Source organism: Crinia signifera, chromosome 1, assembly GCF_055691185.1.
Source record: "Crinia signifera chromosome 1, ASM5569118v1, whole genome shotgun sequence".
In the NCBI taxonomy this organism is placed as follows: domain Eukaryota; kingdom Metazoa; phylum Chordata; class Amphibia; order Anura; family Myobatrachidae; genus Crinia; species Crinia signifera.
Genome location: NC_139217.1, coordinates 326,735,714 through 326,759,087, shown reverse-complemented (window position 1 = coordinate 326,759,087; position 23,374 = coordinate 326,735,714). Strand labels below are relative to the sequence as shown.

The 23,374-nt window shown below is 44.7% G+C and overlaps 1 protein-coding gene across 3 annotated transcripts in view; it reads left to right on the top strand.

Moving 5' to 3' along the window:
* Window positions 1-23,374, top strand: part of CDH24 (cadherin 24) — a 71,841-nt gene that overhangs the window by 40,840 nt on the left and 7,627 nt on the right. For all 3 annotated transcript variants that reach the window (XM_083189107.1, XM_083189116.1, XM_083189126.1), the window contains 4 exons: window positions 15,575-15,694; window positions 19,582-19,749; window positions 20,460-20,647; window positions 22,508-22,761. In XM_083189107.1, the coding sequence (XP_083045233.1) occupies window positions 15,575-15,694; window positions 19,582-19,749; window positions 20,460-20,647; window positions 22,508-22,761 (730 nt within the window). The remainder of the gene's footprint in view (window positions 1-15,574; window positions 15,695-19,581; window positions 19,750-20,459; window positions 20,648-22,507; window positions 22,762-23,374) is intronic.

The following is a 23,374-nucleotide window of genomic DNA, read 5'->3' as shown; positions in this document are numbered from 1 at the left end:
AATAGGAAGCTACTACATGCTGAGCTCCTCCCCACATGAGAGGAGGTCACACATGGAGCATGGTGTTGTGACTCCTGACAGGAAAGACATGTGATCATGTAAAACATGAGGACTGAGAAAGACACAGACAGCCAGCAGAGAGCTCCAGAGTGGGTAGTATGCGTAGAATACACGTGGGTAGAATGCGCACCCCCTTTTGTGCAATTGCCAATGCCTGCACCCGCGAACACATGCGCACACCAGAGCTCTGATGCTGGCTGTCTGTTTTACACTGGAAACCTAGTTTTCACTGGAGGGGCTGCATTCCTGCAGCCCAATAGCAGAAGCCGCCACTGCTCATTAGTCATTGTCAGACAGTGTAAATACATGAGAAAGATTGTCAATTTTTACCTTAATAAGCACCCAGTGCACCTATGCTTGCCTGTCTGATGTGGTCACCGTCAGTTGCACCAGCAGGAACTGTGAAAACTCCCAGTCACACCCTGTTCATTTGCTATGGGGCCATGAGAGTATTCAGAAGGGGGTGTGGCTGGAAGCTGTCCTAGAAGCCCAGGTGATACTATTGGCAGTGACCATGGCAGATGGATCAGCATAGCTGCACTGCTTGCTTTTTAAAGGTAAGAAGGGATACTCTTTTTCTTGTATTCATGCTTCCTGTCATTAAAACTCCAAACATTAAAAATCATGTATGGCTTTGTGTCTACATTTCCTCCATCGGGACACATACATCTGTATTCTGACCTTCCACATCCCCACCACAGGTTATCTGTATGTATTATATGTATACTAGTTTTAAGACCCGTCCGACAGACGGCCTATGCTTATGCAATTCTCAGAAGTTTTGTAAAGTTAAAATGTTTTTCATTTAATGGACCCCTATAGGCCTTTAACCCCTTTGGTGGTATGGCCGGAAATTTCTTGGGCTGAGCTGCGTTGCAGGAGCAGGCTCTCCCAAGAAATTTCTGTGCATGCCACTGTAAAGAAAGGGTGCAGTGAACCACTGGGATACCACCATCCCCCATGTCACTGATCCCCCCCCCCATTGCTGATCCTCCCCATCACTGCCCCTGTCACCGAGCCCCCCACCCTGCGCACAGACATTCGTGTGTTCGGGCGTCCAAACACAGGAATGCCTGAACAGACAAACTGCTGTGCGCCTGAACACCCAAGCAGGGCCATCAACAGGGGGTGCTGTGGGTACAGCTGTCCCAGGCCCCGGCCTCTGGAAGGTTCATTATGCCCACCGCAAGCCCCCCCCCCCCCCCGACTGCCTCCTCTGTGCCTGCGCAGGGCTCTGTGCACTGAATGAAGCACAAGTTTCTTCAAAGCAGGACACCGGCTGCCAATTAAAATGCTGCACCTGCTTTTAAGCTAATCAGAGCTTGTGTACCATTAGCCAATCAGAGTGGTTGATTGGCTCACCAGCCGGTGCTGCATTTTAATTGGCCGCTGGCATCCTGCATTGATGAAGCCTGTGCTTCATGACCTGCAGGGGATGAGGGAGCAGGAGTCAGATGGGAGTCAAGTGGTAAGTGAAGGGAGGAGGGTAGAGATGGGGAAGGGGGGGTAGGTGGGGAGATAGGGAGGGGGACTGACAATTCCTAGTGTCGGCCCTGCATCAAAGCGCTCCCAAGCCCCCCCAAGCAACCCCAACCTTCTCCATGTGACCGCAAAGAGCCAAAGCGGCAGCAGAAGCCCCAGGGGAGCAGTCGCTGCTGCAGAAGGCAGCGGCTGCCCTTCTGTGGTGAGTATTTCTTGGGCAGGGCAAACCTGGCCTGGTCAATTAAGGGGTTAAGGGTCCACTTAAGGGAGTCTATTTATTGTGTTGTATTCAGTCCCATCGAGAGGGGTGAGTGGGTACTTTTTACCCCGGGTCCGGATCTGTTGGAGAACCCCTTGTCCCGCACCCACCTACCCCACTGCAGAGACTGGGCAGTGGCAGTAGAGAGCCACAGCAGCACAGCCTCTATCCCCCACTTAGCACACACTGCACAGCCCAGACCACCTGAAACATTTTTATACAGGGGCATGACCACAACCCCTGCCATTGGCCATGCCTCTCCCACTGTCTTTTTGGCAAAGAAGGCCTGGCAGCGCAATCAGCAGCCATGGTTGTATTCAGAACGTCATAAGCTTTCCAACGACATATCACAATGCATGAAAACAACAGAAATAGCATGGACCCTTATGACAACACTAGGGCCGGACTGGCCATCTGGCACTTCTGGCAAATGCCAGAAGGGCCGTTGGCCTTGTGGGACGGATTTGTTAAGGCTTTACTACTGTACTTTAGGACTTACAGCACCGGCGTGTGCTGAGTGCCGGACGGCCATGTCATTAGCATATTTACATCATCACGCGACGGCCGCGCATTTGCATTGCACCCTCCATTCTGAGCAGCGCGTGTGGGGGGAGCTGAGGGCTGGTGGCTGGCCATGTGATGTTTTACAGTGTAGTGTAGCATAAGGGGCAGTAATGCAGTGTAGTATATAGAGGAGTCCAAAATGCCAAGGGTCAGTGATGTACAGTACTGTAGAGTATAGGGGGCTCCACTATGCGGCAATGTTTTCCATAATGTGTAATACCTCCTTTCCACGAGGCCACACCCACTTTTCGTAGCGCGGCTTCGACGTGCAAGGGTCCAGCCTACTGCAGGTGGGCCTGTGTGCTCAAAATGGCGGGACTAATTTCTGGTCTCAGTCCGGCCCTGGACAACACCCGTAAGGGCTCGTCCGATTGAACCTATCTTTGAACTTAGATGGTAAGGTAGTGTGCAAAGTTTGAAGACAAGTAGTTAAAGCGTTCGAGAGTTATCATGGAACATCCACACACACACACACACAAACAAACATCTTTCAATTATAGTTATGTATGTATGTATATATATATATATATATATATATATATATACACTGTTTAAACAGATACCTCCATCCTAATGGTTCATATCCATACCAATTTAAACACACGGCACTCACCAAATTTCAATCAGTTACAACAGTCCATTTATTTCTTAAAGTGCAATACATACAGCCTACATTTCGGTCTTTCAGTGACTTTAATCATGGCCACTATCTCCCCACAGCAGCAAACAGCAATTGACCTAGCTTCACATTGATCTCTTCAAATTGGGTCACTAATTACAATAATTAATTACACCTCTATTCATTGACAACCCCCATATCAGTCTAATTATAAACCATATAGTTAATAAATAAATAAATAAATATAGTCATTGCAGCGGTCACGTAAACATTAATCCAAATGCCAATGTGAAGCTTGGTCAGTGTTTGCCTCTGTGGGGAGATAGTTGCCATAATTAAGGTCCACTAAAGGACCAAATCTATTGCACTGTCACTTTAAGAGATAAATGGATTGCTGTAACTGATTGAAATTTGCTGAGTGCACTGTTTGAATTTGTATATATACAGTAGTCTGGTGAGTGCTCCCTTTGCATTCTGTAAATATATTTATGGGCTTGTCGGAGGAATCCGCAGGACGTTGGGAAATGGCACACCAGAATATAGTAATACAGGGCCTTATTCTATTTCACTCTTAGAGGCAAATTCCTTCTTAGCTGGACAAAACCATGTGCACTGCAGGTGGGGCAGATGTAACATGTGCAGAGAGAATTAGATTTGGGTGGGGTTTTACTTCAAAGTGAGATCTATATTGCAGTGTAAAAATAAAGCAGTCAGTATTTTCCCTGCACAGAAACAAAATAACTCACCCAAATCTAATTCTATCTGCACATTTTACATCTGCCCCCCTGCAGTGCACATGGTTTTGTCCAGCTAAGAAGGAATTTGCCTCTAAGAGTGAACTAGAATAAGGCCCACAGTGAGAGGCAAGTGCTGATCTTGTTTTTGGAATATATATATATATATATATATATATATAAACAAACCAATAAGAGGCGGCACTCCAAGGATTTTCAAATGGCTTTTAGTGATGAAACAAAGACACCAACGTTTCGGGGCTCTGGCGCCCCTTTGTCAAGGTGAATGAAAAGATACAGTGTATCTTTTCATTCACCTTGACAAAGGGGCGCCAGAGCCCCGAAACGTTGGTGTCTTTGTTTCATCACTAAAAGCCATTTGAAAATCCTTGGAGTGCCGCCTCTTATTGGTTTGTTTGCATCGTCTGTTTGGAGGGCACCGAGGTTCAGTGCATGGAGAGGGGAGAGTGCCGGACCGTACCCAGCTGTTATATATATATATATATATATATGAATGGAAAACCCCAATCTGCGCCCAGGTAGAGTAAAAGCATCACCTCTGAAAGGTTAGGCGAGACCCAGTTTTTTAGAGATGAGAAAAGGGAAAAAGGATCAGGGTGCGCTTCCAGAAATGAATTACCACATTTAAATATAACAATCTTATTTAATAATAAAAGATGCTCAATGAGCAATAATAATGTACACAATAAAAATGTATTTCAGCACAATTTTCGTGATCAAATGAACTGTTGGTTGGACTTCCGTTCGTAGAAGAAATTTCCAACGCGTTTCGTCAGAAAGACGTCCTCAGGGGCAGTGGAAGCAGCATATTATATGAACAGTTCACACATATTCTGTAACAGGAAATAACAGAATATTTTTCCTTTAAATCAAGGAATCCTAAAATGGTTCCTCCAGAGTGGTATTTTGCCACAATTCAGATGTAACATCCAATAAGTATATATAGAAAACACAAGAATCAATGAGAGAAGGGGAAGAGAGACCCTGGGTAAAATTAGAAGAAGAAATAATGGGAGACCGAGGTATAAAAGACTTAATTTGGATACCAGCAAATATGAGAAAAATAACAAGAGACACCCCCAAAGCGGTTAAAGACACCCTCAAAGTCTGGGACCTCCTGTTGAATACACATGAGAAAATTAAAACTCCCTTAAAATATATAGAAATGCAAACAATAATGAAATTAATCCCAGACATTAGAATAGACACATGGATCTCTAAAGGGATAAAAACGGTAGAAAATCTAATTGAAGAAGGAGGAGTAATTCCATTTATACAACTCCAACAAAAATATGGACTATTAACAATAGATTTTTATAAATATTTGCAAATAAGAAGCTGGATAAACAAACAGCAAATAAAAGGAGAAGTAAAACCACTATCAAATAATGCGATAAACAGAATAAGAGGAGGACATCAGACAAAGGGAATTACGTTTTGGTATAAAACCCTAATAGAAGATAAAACGCAAGGGAAAATGAACGTACAAATTAAGTGGGAGAGGGATTTAAATTTAGAGATAAATGAAGAACAATGGGAGAAAACCTTCTTGACAGTACACAAGATGTCTAAATCTATTACACATATAGAAAGATACATGAAGTTACTACACAGAGGGCCTTATTCTGGTTGGAGCGTCCGGGCCGTACGCGTACGTCCCGGGGTTTTTTACGATCTGCGTATGTGCAGATACGCTAATGCGCCGGCGCGAACACTCTACAACGCTTACGGCTGGTGTCTCAACGTGCGAAAAAACCTGTACGCGAGCGTACGGGTAATGGGGCGGCATAGGGGCGTGTTGATGGGAGCGGCCGAAATAATGAGGGAAAATGGGCGTAAATATGGGCGTACACAAGGGTGTGCACCAAAAATGAGCGGTGCTACTACCGCACGATCGACTAAGGCACCGTTCGTTTCGGACACAAAACAGGCGGCCGCCAACCGCCAGCTAAAACCACCCCTACAGATACCGCTTGCCAGCGTGCGCCTGAGTTGGCTAATTAACGCTGATTACTACTCAAACACATACACCTGAATGTAATAAGCAATGCTGCAGTCTATTAACTCCAAACCATGATTTCACTGCCTGCAAGCCACACATGCAGCACGCAAACACATTGGAAGCTTATGTTTCTATACTTCTCCACATTTAAAGGTTTGTTTAATTTAAGGTAAGAATCTTTTTATACGCTAAGGTAGGTATTTGCTAAACAGACACATTCACTACCTGCTTTCATAGACTTTACGCAGTAGCACACTCAATCTACACAAGTCGACATGTGTCAACGTGTTCACTCTAATACTAACATAGGTTTTGTATTTAGGATACAATAACATAAACCACATCTAACACCTACAAAGGATGTTTCAGCAATGTTTTAAGCCCATGACCACTATTTTCCACACAATCTTTGTATAGTACCCAAAATTATGACCTGTACCACTATCTCATCTGCTATGATTTGGATTTCACTACACTCTGGATGTAAGATGCCACCAATCACATTATTGCACTCTCATCTCTCTAACAAAGGATTCCTACATCTGCTTATGACACTGTCAAATCATATATATTTTAAAAGTTATGCATGTTTGTTCACAAGCTAATTTATCATGTTTGGCCCATTCACACATCTTTTTTTTAGGGAGGACACATATGCATTCCTACACAAATGTACCTTTTCACCCTTGTTTGTCTGCCTCACCCACTCCATGAGGAAAGCATTGTTCTGGACCTGCTTTTACCTACTACTGTAGGAGCTACCTCACCTGCACACAAACTGCTTTCTCACCTATTAAGTTGCTCTGCACATGTGCTGACACAAACTAATTAGCAGGGAAAAGTTGGATAGGAACATGGGAATGGCCATGGAGAGGGTTACACATGGGAAACTTCCACCACACTTCCACAAATGTTCAAAAATACCCTGGTCAGTAAGTACACATAAATCTAGTATTTGTTTCACACAAGAAATTACACATACCACAATTTTGTTTTAATTTGTAAAATAAATTTATTTGCTGTTCAGCATCACAGCTTGACACTTTAATGTGACAAATCAAATAAACAAATAAAATAGACACACAAATAATAAAACAGCCAGAACAAGAGGTTGCATATCTCCAAACATGTGTTACCCTGCAAATGCAATGGTGAAAGAAATGGGGACACCAGAATACGTACTGCAACAACCAGGGTGAATACTAAGCAAGATACACACCACCAAAAAAAAAAATCCTGCATTTGTAGAGGTCAAAATACGAACTTTCATGCCCATGGCACGCAAATGGATCGATGGGCAACTCAGGAAGCGGATGTCCAGTGCAATTTAAACCTTTGGCCTCCAATCACAGAGGAAGTGAACCAGGTCTCATTTGGGCCCTTTTTTGCCCCTTTTAGATGGGGCCTTGGGGACAGGGGCCTTTGGCTCAGCTGGCTTTCGGCGTCTTCCCCTAGTCGACACAGGAGGGTCAGCCGAGGTGGAAGGTTGGGGAGCAGCTTGGGGTGGGGCAGCAGATGGGGGATTGTCCCTTAGGGACCTGGCGGTGGACAGCTGCTCCGCAATAAGTTCATTCTGGCGGCTGAGGTGTTGGCCAATGCTTAGCATGCCAGCCGCCAGAGTTTCATTAATGCGGTTCAACGCCTCAACCTGCAGCTGGTTTGTGGCCTTCCACTCCGCCAGAAAATCCCCCACCTGCTGCTGACGGATCGCAGCATCCACCCCTTGCTGCTCGATCCTGTCCAGCGTCACCAACCGGCTCTCACTCCATGTCTCCTGTGGCTGGGGCTGGGGGCGACGTCTTGGTGGAGGCTGGACCACCTGCTCCACCTGTGGCTCTGCAGAGGAAGATGCTGCCGGTACATCCTGACTTTCTGCTTCTGCTAGGATAAGAATTGAAAACAATGTCACCATCACATACGCAATAAAAAATATCTTTCTAAATACAATGCATTACTGTGACTTACCATCAAAAGCAGCAGCAAAGACCTCCGCCGGGAGCTCACTGTCCATATTGGAGATCCCCCTGATCTCCCCCACATCGATGACATCACAGGAGTCCAGCTCCAGGGGGGTAAACTCCAAATGGTCAGGCATAGGACCGCTCCCGGTGGACATGCTGTGGTTGTACCGGTCAGTCATCTTCCTCTTCAGGGCACTTTTGAAGTCAGTCCACCTACAAGTTTAAAAATACAAATATCACCATGAGATATGTGCACCACTGTGCTACGTGTAGGGTTACCACCTAGTCCCTTTAATTCCGGACACATGTTACTTACACAGGTTCTGTGGCAGTTTAAAATTAGGTGAAGTGGAGTCTTGAAGTCAGCCAGCCACAGAACCTGTGTAATTAATATGTGTCCGGAATTAAAGGGACTAGGTGGTACCCCTAGCTACGTGACATTTCCTAGTGTGGGTGATCTTATGTTTTTTTGCCATGTGTGGCCAAATAATTCTTTGATGGACAAAACCATGTGCACTGCAGGTGAGGCAGGTGTAAAACCCCACCCAAATCTGATTATCTCTGCACAAGTAACACCTGCCTCACCTGCAGTGCACATGGTTTTGTCCATCTAAGAAATATTTGGGCAGAAAGAGTGAACTAGAATAAGGGCTTCAGTTCCTGCTGGAGAATTGCCCTGACAAACACACTAACCTTTTCTTCACCGCGTCCCAAGTTCTGACCACTGGTGACACCTGGTTCACTTCCTCTGTGATCTTGTCCCAAAGGTTTCTCCTTGCACTGGCACCCGGCTTCCTGGTTGCCAATTCAATCCATTCGCGTGCCCTGGGCACGAGAATTCGCATTTCGGCCTCTACAAATGCAGGGTTTCTCCTTCTGGTGGTGGTATCCTGCTCAGTCATCACCCTAGATGTTGCAGCACGTTTTCTGGTGGCCCCAGCTCTCTCACCATGCACCTGCTGGGTCACACCTGTTTGGAGAGATGCAACCTCTTGTTCTGGCTGGTTGCTTGGCCCTTGTGGAGCTGGTGGAGGTTCACCAGGGCCTGTTACTGAGGGGCCCGCTTGATCTTGCAGGCGACTCCTCTCTTGGGCCCTCCTTCTCCGCTCCTGTTCCCTCTTCTGTAATGCTTGAAGCAGGGATTCGGCTTGTGCTCTCTGCAGAGCGTCCTCTGCTGCTGAATCGTCAGAGTCAGACATGTTTGCAGCAATTGTGGGCTGCATCTGACTGAATATTTATATGTTAATCTCCCGCCACGAACAAGGGGGCGTATATTTTTCCCCGCAAGGTAGATGCAAATTTACGCCGATATTTCCCGCCGATAATTGCCGCTTAAATTACGCAGGTCTCAATGCACCTGATCAATCACCCGTATATGTATATACACAGGTTGTGGAGCATTGTGGGCTACATCGTGAAATGTGTGCACCTGTCATTCCAATGATGAGTGTTGTCAGCTGGTATCTGTTGGAGTTCGTGTATGCTTTGTGAGTCACATTTCAAAACATCACGTTATAATGCTTGCCTTGCATATGTAATGTCTATGCAATTGTCATACAGCAACATGTTGCATTGTGGCCCTTTAAGCAGCGTAGTTCTAAGTAGACGGTTGCGTGTATTAATTTCCGCATACTATATATACAGTACTTTTCTCTTCATGGCAATCGGTGTATTGAGCCCCCTTTAAGCAGCGTAGTTAGGAGTAGACGGGGTGCGTGTATTATTTTCCGCACACTGTATATATACAGTTCCTCTCTATACATTGAATGCATGCTGTTGGTTGTGGTGTGTATATCGGAACGGTCCGCGTAAGTTTCTATTCGCATCCAGTTTGTTAATGTAAGAGGGATTAATAAAGTTAATACCAAACAAACAATTTTTTACACCAATCAGCAAGCACCAAAAGTGATATATGTACCTGCAATTAATAACTGCGCCATTGCCACCATGACAGCAAACAGAGCTAGGCCATTCTCCAACTCTGAGCTGTTGGCCCTGGTCCACGTCATGGACCGTCACCTGGGGCCCAGGGGCCCATATGTTTCTAATGCGGACAAGCGGCGGGCGTATAATGCTGCCCGCCGCCTGATATTTTCCACGACCGGCGTCCGCAGAAGCCTGGGGCAGGTTGAGCGGCGCTGGTCAGACCTGCGCCGGCGGCAGCCCGTTCAACTGTGCAGCCTTCGCCGCCATATTGCCCGATGTAAGTTTTGATTACTAGTATGTCTGCGTTTTTTTAGCAATGTTGTGTGTACTTTTTAAAAATAGGTTGCTGAGTATGGGGGTGTATATGGGTGTATATGGGTGTATATGGGTGTATATGGGGTGTATATGGGGGTGTATATGGGTGTATATGGGTGTATATGGGGGTGTATATGGGGGGTATAGGGGGGTGTATATGGGTGTATATGGGTGTATATGGGGTGTATATGGGGGTGTATATGGGTGTATATGGGTGTATATGGGGGTGTATATGGGGGGTATAGGGGGGTGTATATGGGTGTATATGGGTGTATATGGGGTGTATATGGGGTGTATATGGGGGTGTATATGGGTGTATATGGGGTGTATATGGGGGTGTATATGGGTGTATATGGGTGTATATGGGGGTGTATATGGGGGGTATAGGGGGGTGTATATGGGTGTATATGGGTGTATATGGGGTGTATATGGGTGTATATGGGGGTGTATATGGGTGTATATGGGTGTATATGGGGGGTATAGGGGGGTGTATATGGGTGTATATGGGTGTATATGGGGGGTATATGGGGGGTATAGGGGGGTGTATATGGGTGTATATGGGTGTATATGGGGGGTATAGGGGGGGGTTTAAGTAGTTGCTCAGTTTTTTGGTGTAGGATATCAAATAGTTAGCATGATAAATGTCTGAAATATCACAGCAATGATCATTTGGAAGGTTATGAGCATGACTAATGTGAATTTTTCTTTCCCCCTTTTTTATGAATCCCAATCTTCGATTTCTATGCCATCAACATGAACATTGCAGCACGGGCAAGAGCCGCCAGAGAAGCCCGGGAGCAGGCACGCCGGGACCAGGCAGCCCCAGAGCAGCCAGAGGAGGAGGAAGAGGAAGAGGAGGAAGAGGAGGAGGAGGAGGAAGAGGAGGAGGAGGAAGAGGAAGAGGAGGAGAAGAAAGAGGAGGAGGAGGAAGAGGAGGAGGAGGAAGAGGAGGAGGAGGAAGAGGAAGAGGAGGAGAAGAAAGAGGAGGAGGAGGAAGAGGAGGAGAAGAAAGAGGAGGAGGAGGAAGAGGAGGAGGAGGAAGAGGAAGAGACACAGGGTGCTGTTTGGACCCACACAATTTCCCCATCCCCTTCCCCCTCCACAACCCCCACCCCCACCACCTCCCCAACCCCCACCCCCCCCCCTCCCCACCCCATTTCCAACCCCCCTATACCTCTCCACCACCCACCCCCAAACCTCTCCACTCCCCAGTAACAGCCACTACCGTGGTCCAGACTCCAGGACCAGCATTGGAGTTGCTCCAGACCCCCCCAACCACCGCACAGCCAACCAGCGGTGACGAGGATGGCTCAAGTAGCCGTAAGTAAATAATTTGTCTAATGTTTACCTACACATTTCTACACATCAACAATCACAACAACCACATATGTGTATCCAACATCAACATTAGTTGCAACATATCACTGCAGGGCGACCATGAGGTGTGTCCTGTCCTTCTCCAGGAACAAGGGTCCCCTTGGTGGTTTTTTTGAGTGTGGCCATGCCTCACCCCTTGAATAATTGACATAACAGTACATCCAATGAGATATCCGACATTAGTGGTGTGGTAGTTATGTGGCTCCAGGTGTTGGGTAACTCCAGTTCCCAGCATGATGTGCAACACAGGGCCGGATTATAATGGAGGCACAAGGGGTCAGTGCCCCTGGGCCCCCCTCTAGCTAGGGGCCCCCTGTGGTTGTCATGTATTTTTGACCAAAAAAATGTGTAAGTTGTTTTTTTTCTTTTTTAGCTAAATGTTTTGTGCATGGGTGGGGTAGTGCTGCAGCTTGACCTATCTGCCAATGTGACAATGATTTATGGTGCTGAGCATCGGGAGCCAAGGCACACTGATTGCACAAGTGTGCAGTGCATTTCTGGGAGTTGACTAAGTCCCATGACACTTTGCACCAGAGGACAGAGGCTGAGAAGTTTGTGCTGAGCTCTGATTGGTGGAGCTCATTACATGCTTCTCAGGTCCATGGAGAACAGCAGCAGCAGCTTAGTCATGGGAGGGATTTTAATCAGAGGCAGCACTAGGACTGTGAGGTCTCCACCAGAGTAAGGGGCAGAGGGACAAACACAGGCTTTTCATGTGGTGTGTGTGTGTGTATATATATATATATATATATATCCCCTGCAGTTAATTAAGTATATTATTTTGTAGTACTGTGTTTACAGCAGACCCATCTTCAATGTAGTTTAAAAATGTATGTGGCCTTCACACATAACTCTCAACTTATTTTTAGGTACAAATACAACAAACATTTGTGTCTGTTATATATTAATTTTTTATTTTTATCCCTTCCCTACAGACACTGAACAGCAGCAGGAGGAGGTGGCACGGATCCGGAGGGAAATATTCCTGACCCTGCTATATTTATTTATTCTTTTTGCCCAACTGGACGACCTCATTTAATTTTTTTTTATCCCCCCCCCCCCTTATTATTTTTGCCCAAAATAAACGTTTATGTACAGTTCGAAATTGCCTGTGTTTTTACTAATAAATATGTTAGAGGGCTTGTAAGGGTAGGTACATACAGATGTGTACTGTACGTTATACTTGTAATTTGAGGTGAGGGGTAATGATTGATGTGTGAATGTGTGTGTTTTTGAGTAAAATAACACATAGTGAAAATGCATGCATGTTTAATGTTGTTAGATTACAACATCACACATAACATCAGGGTAGGTATACATGTTACACATTGTGGACAAAGTAATTATGGACATAATTTAGTACATATACAGAAACACCAACATAACTTGATGTAAAAGTAACAGCAATATGGGGTCACATAGATAGTGATTAAAATGCCACATTAGAACATAACAAATATACATGTAATGAGGGTTCAAATGTAGTTTTATTAGGTCTTTATTAAGGTAGACAATTGAGTTAATAGAAAACAATAATTGAATAACAAATAGATTAATTAATCAATTGTCAGATTAGTAGTTGAGAGGCAAGATTTGCAGGTCCATATATGTGAAGGGTATGCCAGCGTGCACGGACGTACGCTCACTCTCACGAGCGGTGACATAAGCTGAGTTTTCCATTGAAAACAATAGGGACCCGTCCGTGCAAACTGGCGTACGCTCAGATCTCCGCAAGAAGTCGGTGGGGAGACGGAGGAAAGACGGCCGTAGACGGCGCCGTACGCTCAGTTGTACGCCTGTTGTCGGAGTGTAAGGGCTGGCCCGGCCGCGTACGTTGCCGTACGCTCATTTGTACGGCACTCCCCTTCTACGTTATTTCTGCCCGTACGTAAGCGGCTGATTTGTGGGTGGACTTAACCCTAACGGCCGCGTACGGCTAGCGTGTGGTAATGGCGAACGTACGCACGTTTGGCCGCTCCGATCAGAATAACCTCCAGAATGTATTACACTCCAGAGAAAATAAATAAAATACAACCCCAGCAGATAAACGAGTGCTGGAGATGCGGAGAAGGGAATGCAGACCTGGTACATATATTCTGGTCATGCAGCAAAGTCAGACAAGTATGGAGGGAGGTAGGAGGACTGATAATAAGAGTATTAGGAAAAGAGGTGGAATTGACCCCCCAGGGGGCACTGCTCCACATCGAGCCACAAGATATAAGACAAACAAATACCTATTTTTTGAACCAAGTCTTCATAGCGGCAAAAACAGCGATAGCCCAGAATTGGAGGCAAGAACAAACTCCGAGTTTGATGAAGATAATAAATAAGATAAACTATGCCTTCAGAATGGAGACTAACGAGGCCACACTAAATATTAAGACCCAAAAAAAATGGGAAATATGGAAACAATATCTCGATGCGGAGGGAGATGCCCCCCGGGAGACCATAAACACCTCACTCACATAGAAAAAGAATAAGACATAAGACCCTGCGAAAAATTAAAATTAAATAAATAAAAACCAAACAAGCCCTGAACCTGAAAGCGTAAATGAGTGTAGAATGAGGGACATGGTTATGTGAGAGATAACTATGCCCAGATGTAGATGGGGGCAGAGTTAGGTGAGAGATAACAAAGCCCGAAATTGGATGTGTTGTAAGTGAGTTCTGATATATTTTATGTAAGGAATGTATGCCTTTTTTAATGTATAGTGTGCTTTATATGTAGACATGTAAGATAAATAACTATGTCTAATGTATGTCTTTTTCAAAGAATAAAAAATATAAAAAAAAAAAAAGAAAAGAAAACACAAGTGGTGAAGATGGCCCAGTAATGGTATAAGGGTCCCGCAGACAGTCTATAGGACAATCAAAACTTTGCCAGAGTGTAATGGACCACAGTAACAGGATGTGCAGTATCAGAGTTCCATTTTTTTGGGCTGATCCATTCTTTTTCTGAAACCAATTGAGAGTGTCCATGGCTGTGTGTTTGGGATCATTGTCTTGCTGAAATGTCCATTCTTGCCTCCTCCAAACTTCACTCTTCGTATGGTGTTTTTGGGATGAGGTGCAGTGTCATTTCTCCTCCAAACATGCAAGGCCAGATTAGCAATGAGACAGATGTAGCTGCAGCTCCAGGCCGACACATAAAAATAGGCGCAACATCATGGGGAAATGATGATCACCAGACAGACACCAGCTGGCTAAATGGTTGGCCATAACTTATAAGTACAGGGTGAGTATCCCTTATCTGAAATGCTCGGGACTACCAGCATTTTGGATAAGAGATATTTTTTTTGTATTTTGGAATATTTTTTTTAATACTTCCCTGGTCCCCTGGTGGGGCCCTGATGGTCCCCAATGTCCACAGTGTCCCCCGACATCCACGGCGGCCTTCAGGATCCTCTTCAGCAGCATCTCTGGTCCCAGAGGGGCATTGCAGGAGTGTGCGGGCGGGATGAGGTAAGTATGAAAAAAAAAGGGGCTGGGGGAAACCCCCACCACCCCCACCACCACCACACACACACACACACACACACACACACACACAAAATACATTCTGAAAAACCACAGTTTTTGGAATATTTTGGTTTTTGGAATACACGGATAAGGGAGACCCGACCTATATTAAAATTGCATTTCAATTTTACACATTTATGCAATTTTTGTACTTTTATATATTTAGGGAGACACTGGGGCATATAGTATATGGGTTCTACATGGTATTGGCCTCACCTATTATAATAGGCCCTGGAACATATTAATCCAGACCCACTAGGCCCTTAATCCAGCCCGGAAAACATGGTTTGTATTATAGCATCCAAAGAGTTAAATTTTGGTCTCATCTCACCAGACTATATTCTCCCACTATTTCACTGGTTTGTCCAAACGTTGTTCAGCCAACTCTATACGAGATTCAACACGCTTTTTCTTCAGCAGCAGAGTCTATCATGGTGAGCGTGCATACAGGCAATGGCGTTTGCGTGGATAGATTTTTTTAAACAATTGTACCTGTTAATTCTCCACAAGTGGTGCTCGGCTGTTGGACAACTGTTCTGAAATGTTGATGTGTTCAATACTTATTTTTACCTTCTGTGTATACACACACCCACACACGGACATACTGTATAATGGTACAGTGCAAGTACACCGCATGTGGAAAGTGAGGGTCTTAGTGGTCCATTTGGGAATGCTAAACTTTATTGAATATGTTGGAAAATTGATGGTGAAAAGTAACCAAGCTAATTCCCGCAGGAACGTCTGTGATCCAAGTGACAGCCAGTGATGCTGATGACCCCACATATGGAAACAGCGCTCGACTTGTGTACACTGTGCTGGAAGGGCAGCCATATTTCTCTGTGGACCCTCAAACAGGTAATAAGTGATTTTCATAATATATATAGCGTTCAGGTTTCTCAGTATAGACATCAAGGAAAATATCTGAAGTCTAATACTGTTTTTCTACCAAAATCACAGGTCACACACCCAGGTTTTTGAGCAGGGATTTTGATGGATCCCCTCTATGGTCCCCAATTTCACTGCCCTGTTTTCCCTGTTTTTTTTCTGGGTTGATCCCTTTTCCACTGAAAAGCAGGCGAGCTCTGGTGGAGGGGGGTCAGCTGCGGGTGCGCACCAGTGGGTAGGTGGGCTAATGTGACACTCACAGGTTTATCCCTTTTTTCCTTTCTTGAATATGGGTACTACCTCTGCTATTTTACAGTACTTAGGCACCTTACCAGTTTAAAATGAGTTATTGAAAATGTAATACAGAGGGTTTGCTAATTCATCCCTTAATTTCATTAGAACCCTAGGATGTATCCTGTCCGGGATTTGTTTGTTTTGATTTTGCTGAGCCTCTTTTTTATCTCATTGGTAGAAAATTTGTTTTAGAGGTCAACATACCAATGTTTTTTATTTAAATTATTCAATATATATATATATATATATAGTCCAAATGGATAATGGCACTCGCTATAAACACAATCCTGGTCCTGTTGCCCTCCGCAATTAGGAGCACTCGGTCCCCACAAATAGACAATGTCCGGCGGCACTCAGGAACTTGAAAGAAGGACACAGCCTCAGGTTGAAACGTTGGCTTAAGAGCGCCTGAGGCTGTGTCCTTCTTTCAAGTTCCTGAGTGCCGCCGGACATTGTCTATATATATATATATATATATATATATATATATATATAAATATATATATATATATATTCAATTGTTTTCCATGTTAGGCTGTGTTGAATACATGGCTCAATAGGCAGCACAATCATCATATTTGGGGCATCCTAGATGCAGAGTTGAGAGGGGAGAGGGGATTGATACGGTTGATTAAAGGTTGCAGGTGCTCTAGGCTGATACACATGTAGCTCCCCTTGTAATGCTGCTAAACACATGTGTATGGACACTCAGGAACTCGCCATTCATACTGTCCATGTGTATGTAACAAAGGTTATACAACTGGCATGTAGGATCTAATGCTTGTCATGTGGGAAGCAAACTTTGGCTTTAGGCTGACCAGCTGGCACTGTAGGAAAATGTACAAAAATAAATGATGGTTCTATTAGTAAGTTACATTGGCACAGCCATCTGGCAGTTAACCTAAAAACTTTAACTCCCACAGTACATCAGGATGGGTGATAGCTAACAAGCATGGATTAAATTAGACCTTAACTTTAGTCCTCGACTGTCATCTGTAAGGCATCCACCCCCAGTCCTGGCGCCCTAGGCTGCAGCCTAATCAGCCTATTGGTTAATTCCAGCACTGCTAACCCCTACCCCGCAGCCTGACCCTAACGCTCCCTGCTTGTGCTTAAACCTAGCCCTCGCTCCTGTTGCCTAACCCTCATGCCCCACCCCATAGCCTAAACCTATCCCACCATTCTAAGTGCCTAAACCTTACCCCCCCTATCCTCCCTGCAGCCTAACCCTAAGTCCTTCCACTAGTGTCTAAACCCCCCATCCCTGCCTGAGCCTAGCCCGCCCTGCATACTCACCGATTGGGAAACCGGCTGTCAGGATTTCAGTGTCCGCAACCTGACCTCTTCTGCGTTCCGGTGCCTTCTGACAGCAGAGACAATAAATGAGAGGGTGAACATCTCAATTAAATATAAACATACTTTGCTCCCCTAAAAATGTAAATATAAGGCCAAACAAAACTATAAATTGACCTTAAAGTATCATTGTATTAAATAATTGTATTAATGATACACTTTGATAAAACATGAACAGAAAATGTAATTGGCATTAACAATAATGACATTAAAAGTTGTTTAAAATTGTTTAAAACCATGTAATTCCTACACTATTGTCAAGATTGTGCCAACATGTGACATTGATATTCAGCAGCCTGAACAAACTATATTAGGCTTATGTATTAACTGGGTGTGGTTTATATTAGGTCGACAATATATAGGTCGACAGTGCCCTAAAAGCTCAACATGCACAAGGTCGACATACACACTTTGCTCGCACTTTACCATTTCCAGTCGGAGTCCACGTGGATAGTAAAACATGAAGTTCGAAAGAAAGAAAAAGAAACTTCATTTGTCGGCTGTTGCCATGTTGGGATGTGGTTACTAGGTCGACAAGCATTAGATCGACAAGCATTAGGTCGACCACTGAAGGTCAATATGAATGAAGGTCATCATGACTGAATGTAGACATGGGGTCAGGTGGACAGGGTCATTAGGTCGACTCAAGCATTGTGTTGACACGGGAAAAGGTCAACAGTCAAAAGGTCTACATGTTTTTTTTTCTTTACATTTTTTGGGGCCGACATGTGCCAATGGGCGGTATTTCATGCCCTACCATCCACTAAGGTGTGGAGGGAGAATAAAATAGTGTGCCCGAAGCACGGCAAACACAGCTAGCTATGCGAGGGCTAACCAGTCATGGGCCCTTATTCTGATCGGTGCGGATATTCCCGCATTCTTACGGAGCGGTCCGCACGCTACGGTGTTTTGCCGCATGCGGCCATCGTCCGTAGAAACGCCCACGTGTCCTCCGCATTCGGACGGACTCACTCTTTAAGAACAGGGCGTGTTTACGGACGACATACAAACCATGCGTGTGCGGGAGAAACACTCAGATTCGGCACGGTATTACAGAGTATTACAGAGTATGCTCGGGAATACCGCATCCGAACGGGAGCCAAGCGGTGCTACCGCACGTAAGCGGAGTATTTACGCCAAACAACCCACTATTAAGTATCTTCTGCAAGACATCACATGACCCACTTATTCAATTACCTATCCTCATAAAAAACTGCTTATTTGGAATTGGAATCAATTAGATGCCAATATATCCTTACAAGCATGCCTAACACATGCATTGCACACATTAACCCTTACAGCAATTGAAGTGCAATGGTTTCAATTAAAGCACTGACAAGCGTCCTATTAGTGAGTAATGAGTAAAGGAGTAGATTCTATTGGGTTCAGGTGTTAATGCTTGTAGTCATTAGGCGGACGTTCGCCTACCGCATGAACGAGTGGTGTCCGCAAAGCAATAGTACACTTGTGGACACCGCACATTTCTTCCCCTTTTGATCGCGTGCATTCGGAGTGCTATCCGAATGTACGCCCCCCAACATAAGTGTACTCCCCCGTGTCCGCCCATGTTTCCGCCCCGTTTTGCCCACTTTGAAACTACGCCCATGTGACATTCCGCATGACGCCCATAATACGCCCATATTTCCCGACTGATTGCGGGGAACAGTTTTGTACGGGATTTGGCCGAACTGGTACGGAGTCAAGGCGTGGCACATGCGCGTTGCGTTCTCCACGCATGCGCAGACGCCGAAAAGACGCGATCCGTAAGAATGCGGTAAAGTCCGCGTCAATCAGAATAAGGGCCATGGTGAGAATGTGATGGCCAGGGGATCTTGCATAAAAAGTGCCATCTGGCTATGGCATTACACCGCTGGCTGTTGGAGCCCAGTGCTGGTTCCAAAATATTCTGGATTCTATCATTTTTGCCCAAAAAAAACTGAAGCATATATATATTCTAAATGCAAAACCATTTCAAAGACTTAGCCATTACTGAAGGCAGTGCATATACTTTTTTTTGGGGGGGGGGGGGGGGGATAAATTGGCCTTTCATAATCCATCATAGCCAGCATATTCCCATGTAGTGAATAAGCAAATATAATTTTGCATGTACAGATGGGAGTGTATTCCATCATGTAAGATATCACCACTGATTTATTTTCCATTTTTATGTCCAACCTGCTGTCAATCATGTTTGTGTTCTTCATCCTCAGGTGTGATCCGTACTGCGATCCCAAACATGGACCGAGAGACGCAGGATGAATTTCTGGTTGTCATACAGGCTAAGGATATGGGAGGCCACGTGGGAGGACTTTCAGGCTCCACTACAGTTACAGTCACATTGACAGATGTTAATGACAACCCTCCAAAATTTCCCCAAAGTAAGAGAAATAACAGGAAGACACTTGGATGAGAACACTTCTTTTTATTTAAACTCTTTCAGTACAATTATACAGTATGTAGGTATAGGCAAAATAAAAAAAAAGAAACACAACAGGGATTCTGGGATTATTACAGAACCAATATCAGCAATCAATATCTATGCAAATAAGTAATAAAATATTTGTCTGGTTAGTGAAGATTTTAAAGACTTAATTCTTAAACTACTTTCCTCTAATGTGTAAACATAATTCCAATAACATGCCTAATAAGCAAGACTGTATATCTCTGTCACCTCCTGATGTCACGCTGTGTGTGCAGTGTGCAGGGCCGCCAGCTCTAGAATGTTCTAAGAATGCTCCGGGCAGTTCCCCAGGGGGATTGCTGTATGGATCAGTTCAAAAAGATCCAAAAGTTTTGCTTTTCAGAGCTGACATCTTCAAATAGCTTTAAAAGCTTTATAAAAAGAACTATTCGATTGCAAAGAGGAATGTCTTTTTAGATTCCCCCCCTGAAGCAATCGGATGTCGCACTTTATCTGGTTAGCCTCTACAAATATGCCATTTGATACACAAGAGTAGTAAAGATATGTTACCTCTGCAAGTTTCATTACATAACCTTACCCAATATATAATGATGGTAAAATATTGTAGAAGATAGTACTATATATGGCATATATCTGTCGAGTTACTTAATTTTTCTTTTATTACAGGCTTGTACCAATTCACTGTTTTAGAGGACACTGTTCCTGGCTCTCTGATTGGCCGCCTACGAGCACATGACCCAGACATTGGTGAAAATGCTGTGATGTCATACAGTATTTTGGATGGTGATGCTGGTGACACATTTAGTGTAATGTCAGACTCTGCGGGCCAGGATGGCATTCTCAGAGTACAGAAGGTACAATGGGAAATACATATATGTCTTAAGCTCATGACGTGGTTGTATATATAAATATATCTGGGTGTATGTAGAGCCTTGTATATCCCTGGCACATGCTACTGGGGCATGGCTGGATTCATCTTTCAATATGAACACCTCAGCATATGGGCTTTATAAGCTGATTCAGAGGTGGACACGGGAGTGATCACTGCTGCATCTTCAGTAGCAGCAGAATCAGATTATCAAGCTGCTGAGGCCAATGACTCACCTGCATTTTTGATGATCCTCCCTATCACTGCATCCAATTGGCCACAGTTTGCCAATCTAGCTGTGGCTTCCCCCCATATTATGACTGGTATGGCAGCAGCATCACAGAGCATACACACTGCAGGTGCAGTAAAATAGGCATGGAATAGCTTTGCCATAAATATGCTATTCTTACATGTGGCTTTTTAACTTTTCATTTTGGCTTCATTTGCACTCAACTCAGCATCAAGACCATAATCTGGCTGCCTGGCCTCCCTTAGCTGCTCACTGGAATTACATAATGTACATACTGTATTCCATACCAGTGATTCATTCTCAACCCATGTGAACTAATGCCATGACTATGGCTTATTCCTCCCTTCCACCCACTGACCCTGTAACCAAGACTATGCATAATGCTCCTGCTTTCCCCAAGATATGCTTCATGTTTTGCACCACAAGGACAGTGCAGGTCAGCAAGGGCACTCGCACAGAAGGCCTGCACACGCGCATAACTAAATGTGCGAACGCGCGGGGGACTGAATGGATCGGAATCAGGGCCATTGTATATCAGCCATCCAAATGCCATAAAAAATCAGTGGAAGTCCAGGGACCAGCGACCATTTCAAAGGGTAGCTCTTTGCATTGCTAAGATGCATGGGCACCTTTAGATCACCAGTTCTACTCTACATTCATTATGCCAGAGCAAGCAAACTGCAAGGCTACAAGATCTTCTCTACCTCACTCTGTATAACAATCTCTCCTTCCTCATCTCTCTGTATAACAATCTCTCTTTCCTCATATCTCTTTCTCTCTGTATACCTCTCTTCTTCCTCCTTCGTGCATGTGCAGTAGTGAGATTAGTCTCCAGAAAATGGCGGGCACCATGTTTTCAGAGAGCTGCGCATGCGCAGTAGACAGGCACAGGGTTAGAGGCTACTGCACAGTAGAAATGAGGCGCTCACCCAGAGTCTGCACACTCTGTTAATAGTAAACACCCATCTCTCTTCGGCGCAGTCACTGTCACTAGTGCCGAGCTAATTCTCTATGTCAGCACAGAGCTAGATCAGTACAGCATGTACTGGGGACCGCAAATAAAGGGTAATACTGTGTGGCATACTGTGAATTAGGGACAGTGTTATGCGGTGTAATGTGAGGGGTACTACTATGTGGTGCAATTTTAAATGGGGGTATTATTGTGTGGTCCCAATAAGGCCACACACGGCTATGCCCGCTTCAGGGATACACTGACTGGGCGGGGGGTTGTTGAGGAAGGGGAGGCGCGCAAATATTTGTTTTGGTTATAGCCCCATGAGGTAAAATCCACCTCTGGCTGGTAAAGATTAGACATGCTGGAAACATGTTGGGATTCCAGTCAAGTGTAGATATACCACCACACATTGCTGAACAATTGCCAGCTACTAACTCACATCCTATATTAGGCATGTTTCCACAAAATATCCTGAAAACTCTGTGGGTTCTAGCATTACTCATTACTTCCAGTGTATCCTGCGGCCTCACCACCATACTGCAATTTCAGACTTGTTCAAGTAGAACCTTCCCTTTTACCTTCCTGCCCATTTGTGAACTACAATCACCAATTGATCTGCTTTTCCCCTTCCTTGTTTCTAGCCGCTGGATTTTGAGTCCCGCCGCTCTTTCACATTTCGTGTTGAAGTGATGAACACTGTGATTGATCCTCAATATATTCGCAGAGGGCCTTTTAAGGATGTCACAACAGTGAGGGTGACAGTTGGGGATGTGAATGAACCCCCCTTGTTCTCCAAGAACCCCTATACCTTAAGTGTGCTGGAAAACCTACCCCCCGGTACCCTTGTGGGTGTGGTCCAGGCCTGGGATCCTGACTTACAGAGCAGCACTGTCAGGTAGGTAACTGGCTCCAGAGTTTATATTATATATTAGCTGTGTTTTTGAGACATCACCCTTATTATTGTATCATGATGAATTAGCATGAGATGGATTAATTAATGGGGAAGCCTATGCCCATTCCTTCCTGCTGAGCAGGTCTAAATGTGTTGTTGGTCATATTTGTTAGCACCTCTACTGCTCCTCCAATATTCACCATGTCATGTCTGCATACATACATATATACATACAGTATATTCTACTAAGTGCAATTATTGCTGAGTTTCTTCATGCTGACAATACTTTGTACAGCAGATGATTAAACATGGCACTTTATCCCTTTTCTGAACTCCACAGCCCTGTAGCCATGGTACAAACAATGCCTGTTAGTGAGCAGGCTGCCGGGTAAGAAGATTGGCAGGAGAATAAGATAACAAAAGGTGCCACACACTGATGAATAAGATAACAAAAGGTGCCACACAAATACGCAGCCTTGGGAGTCCAACAGATGCCACCCTGCAATAGCCGATATGCATGCCCCCTCGCACATCGTGTTCATTCGCAGGAGCTGAGAATGGATGTCGCCGACCAATCGAATGAAGTGGATGGCACATGCACATCTAAGGTTACTCT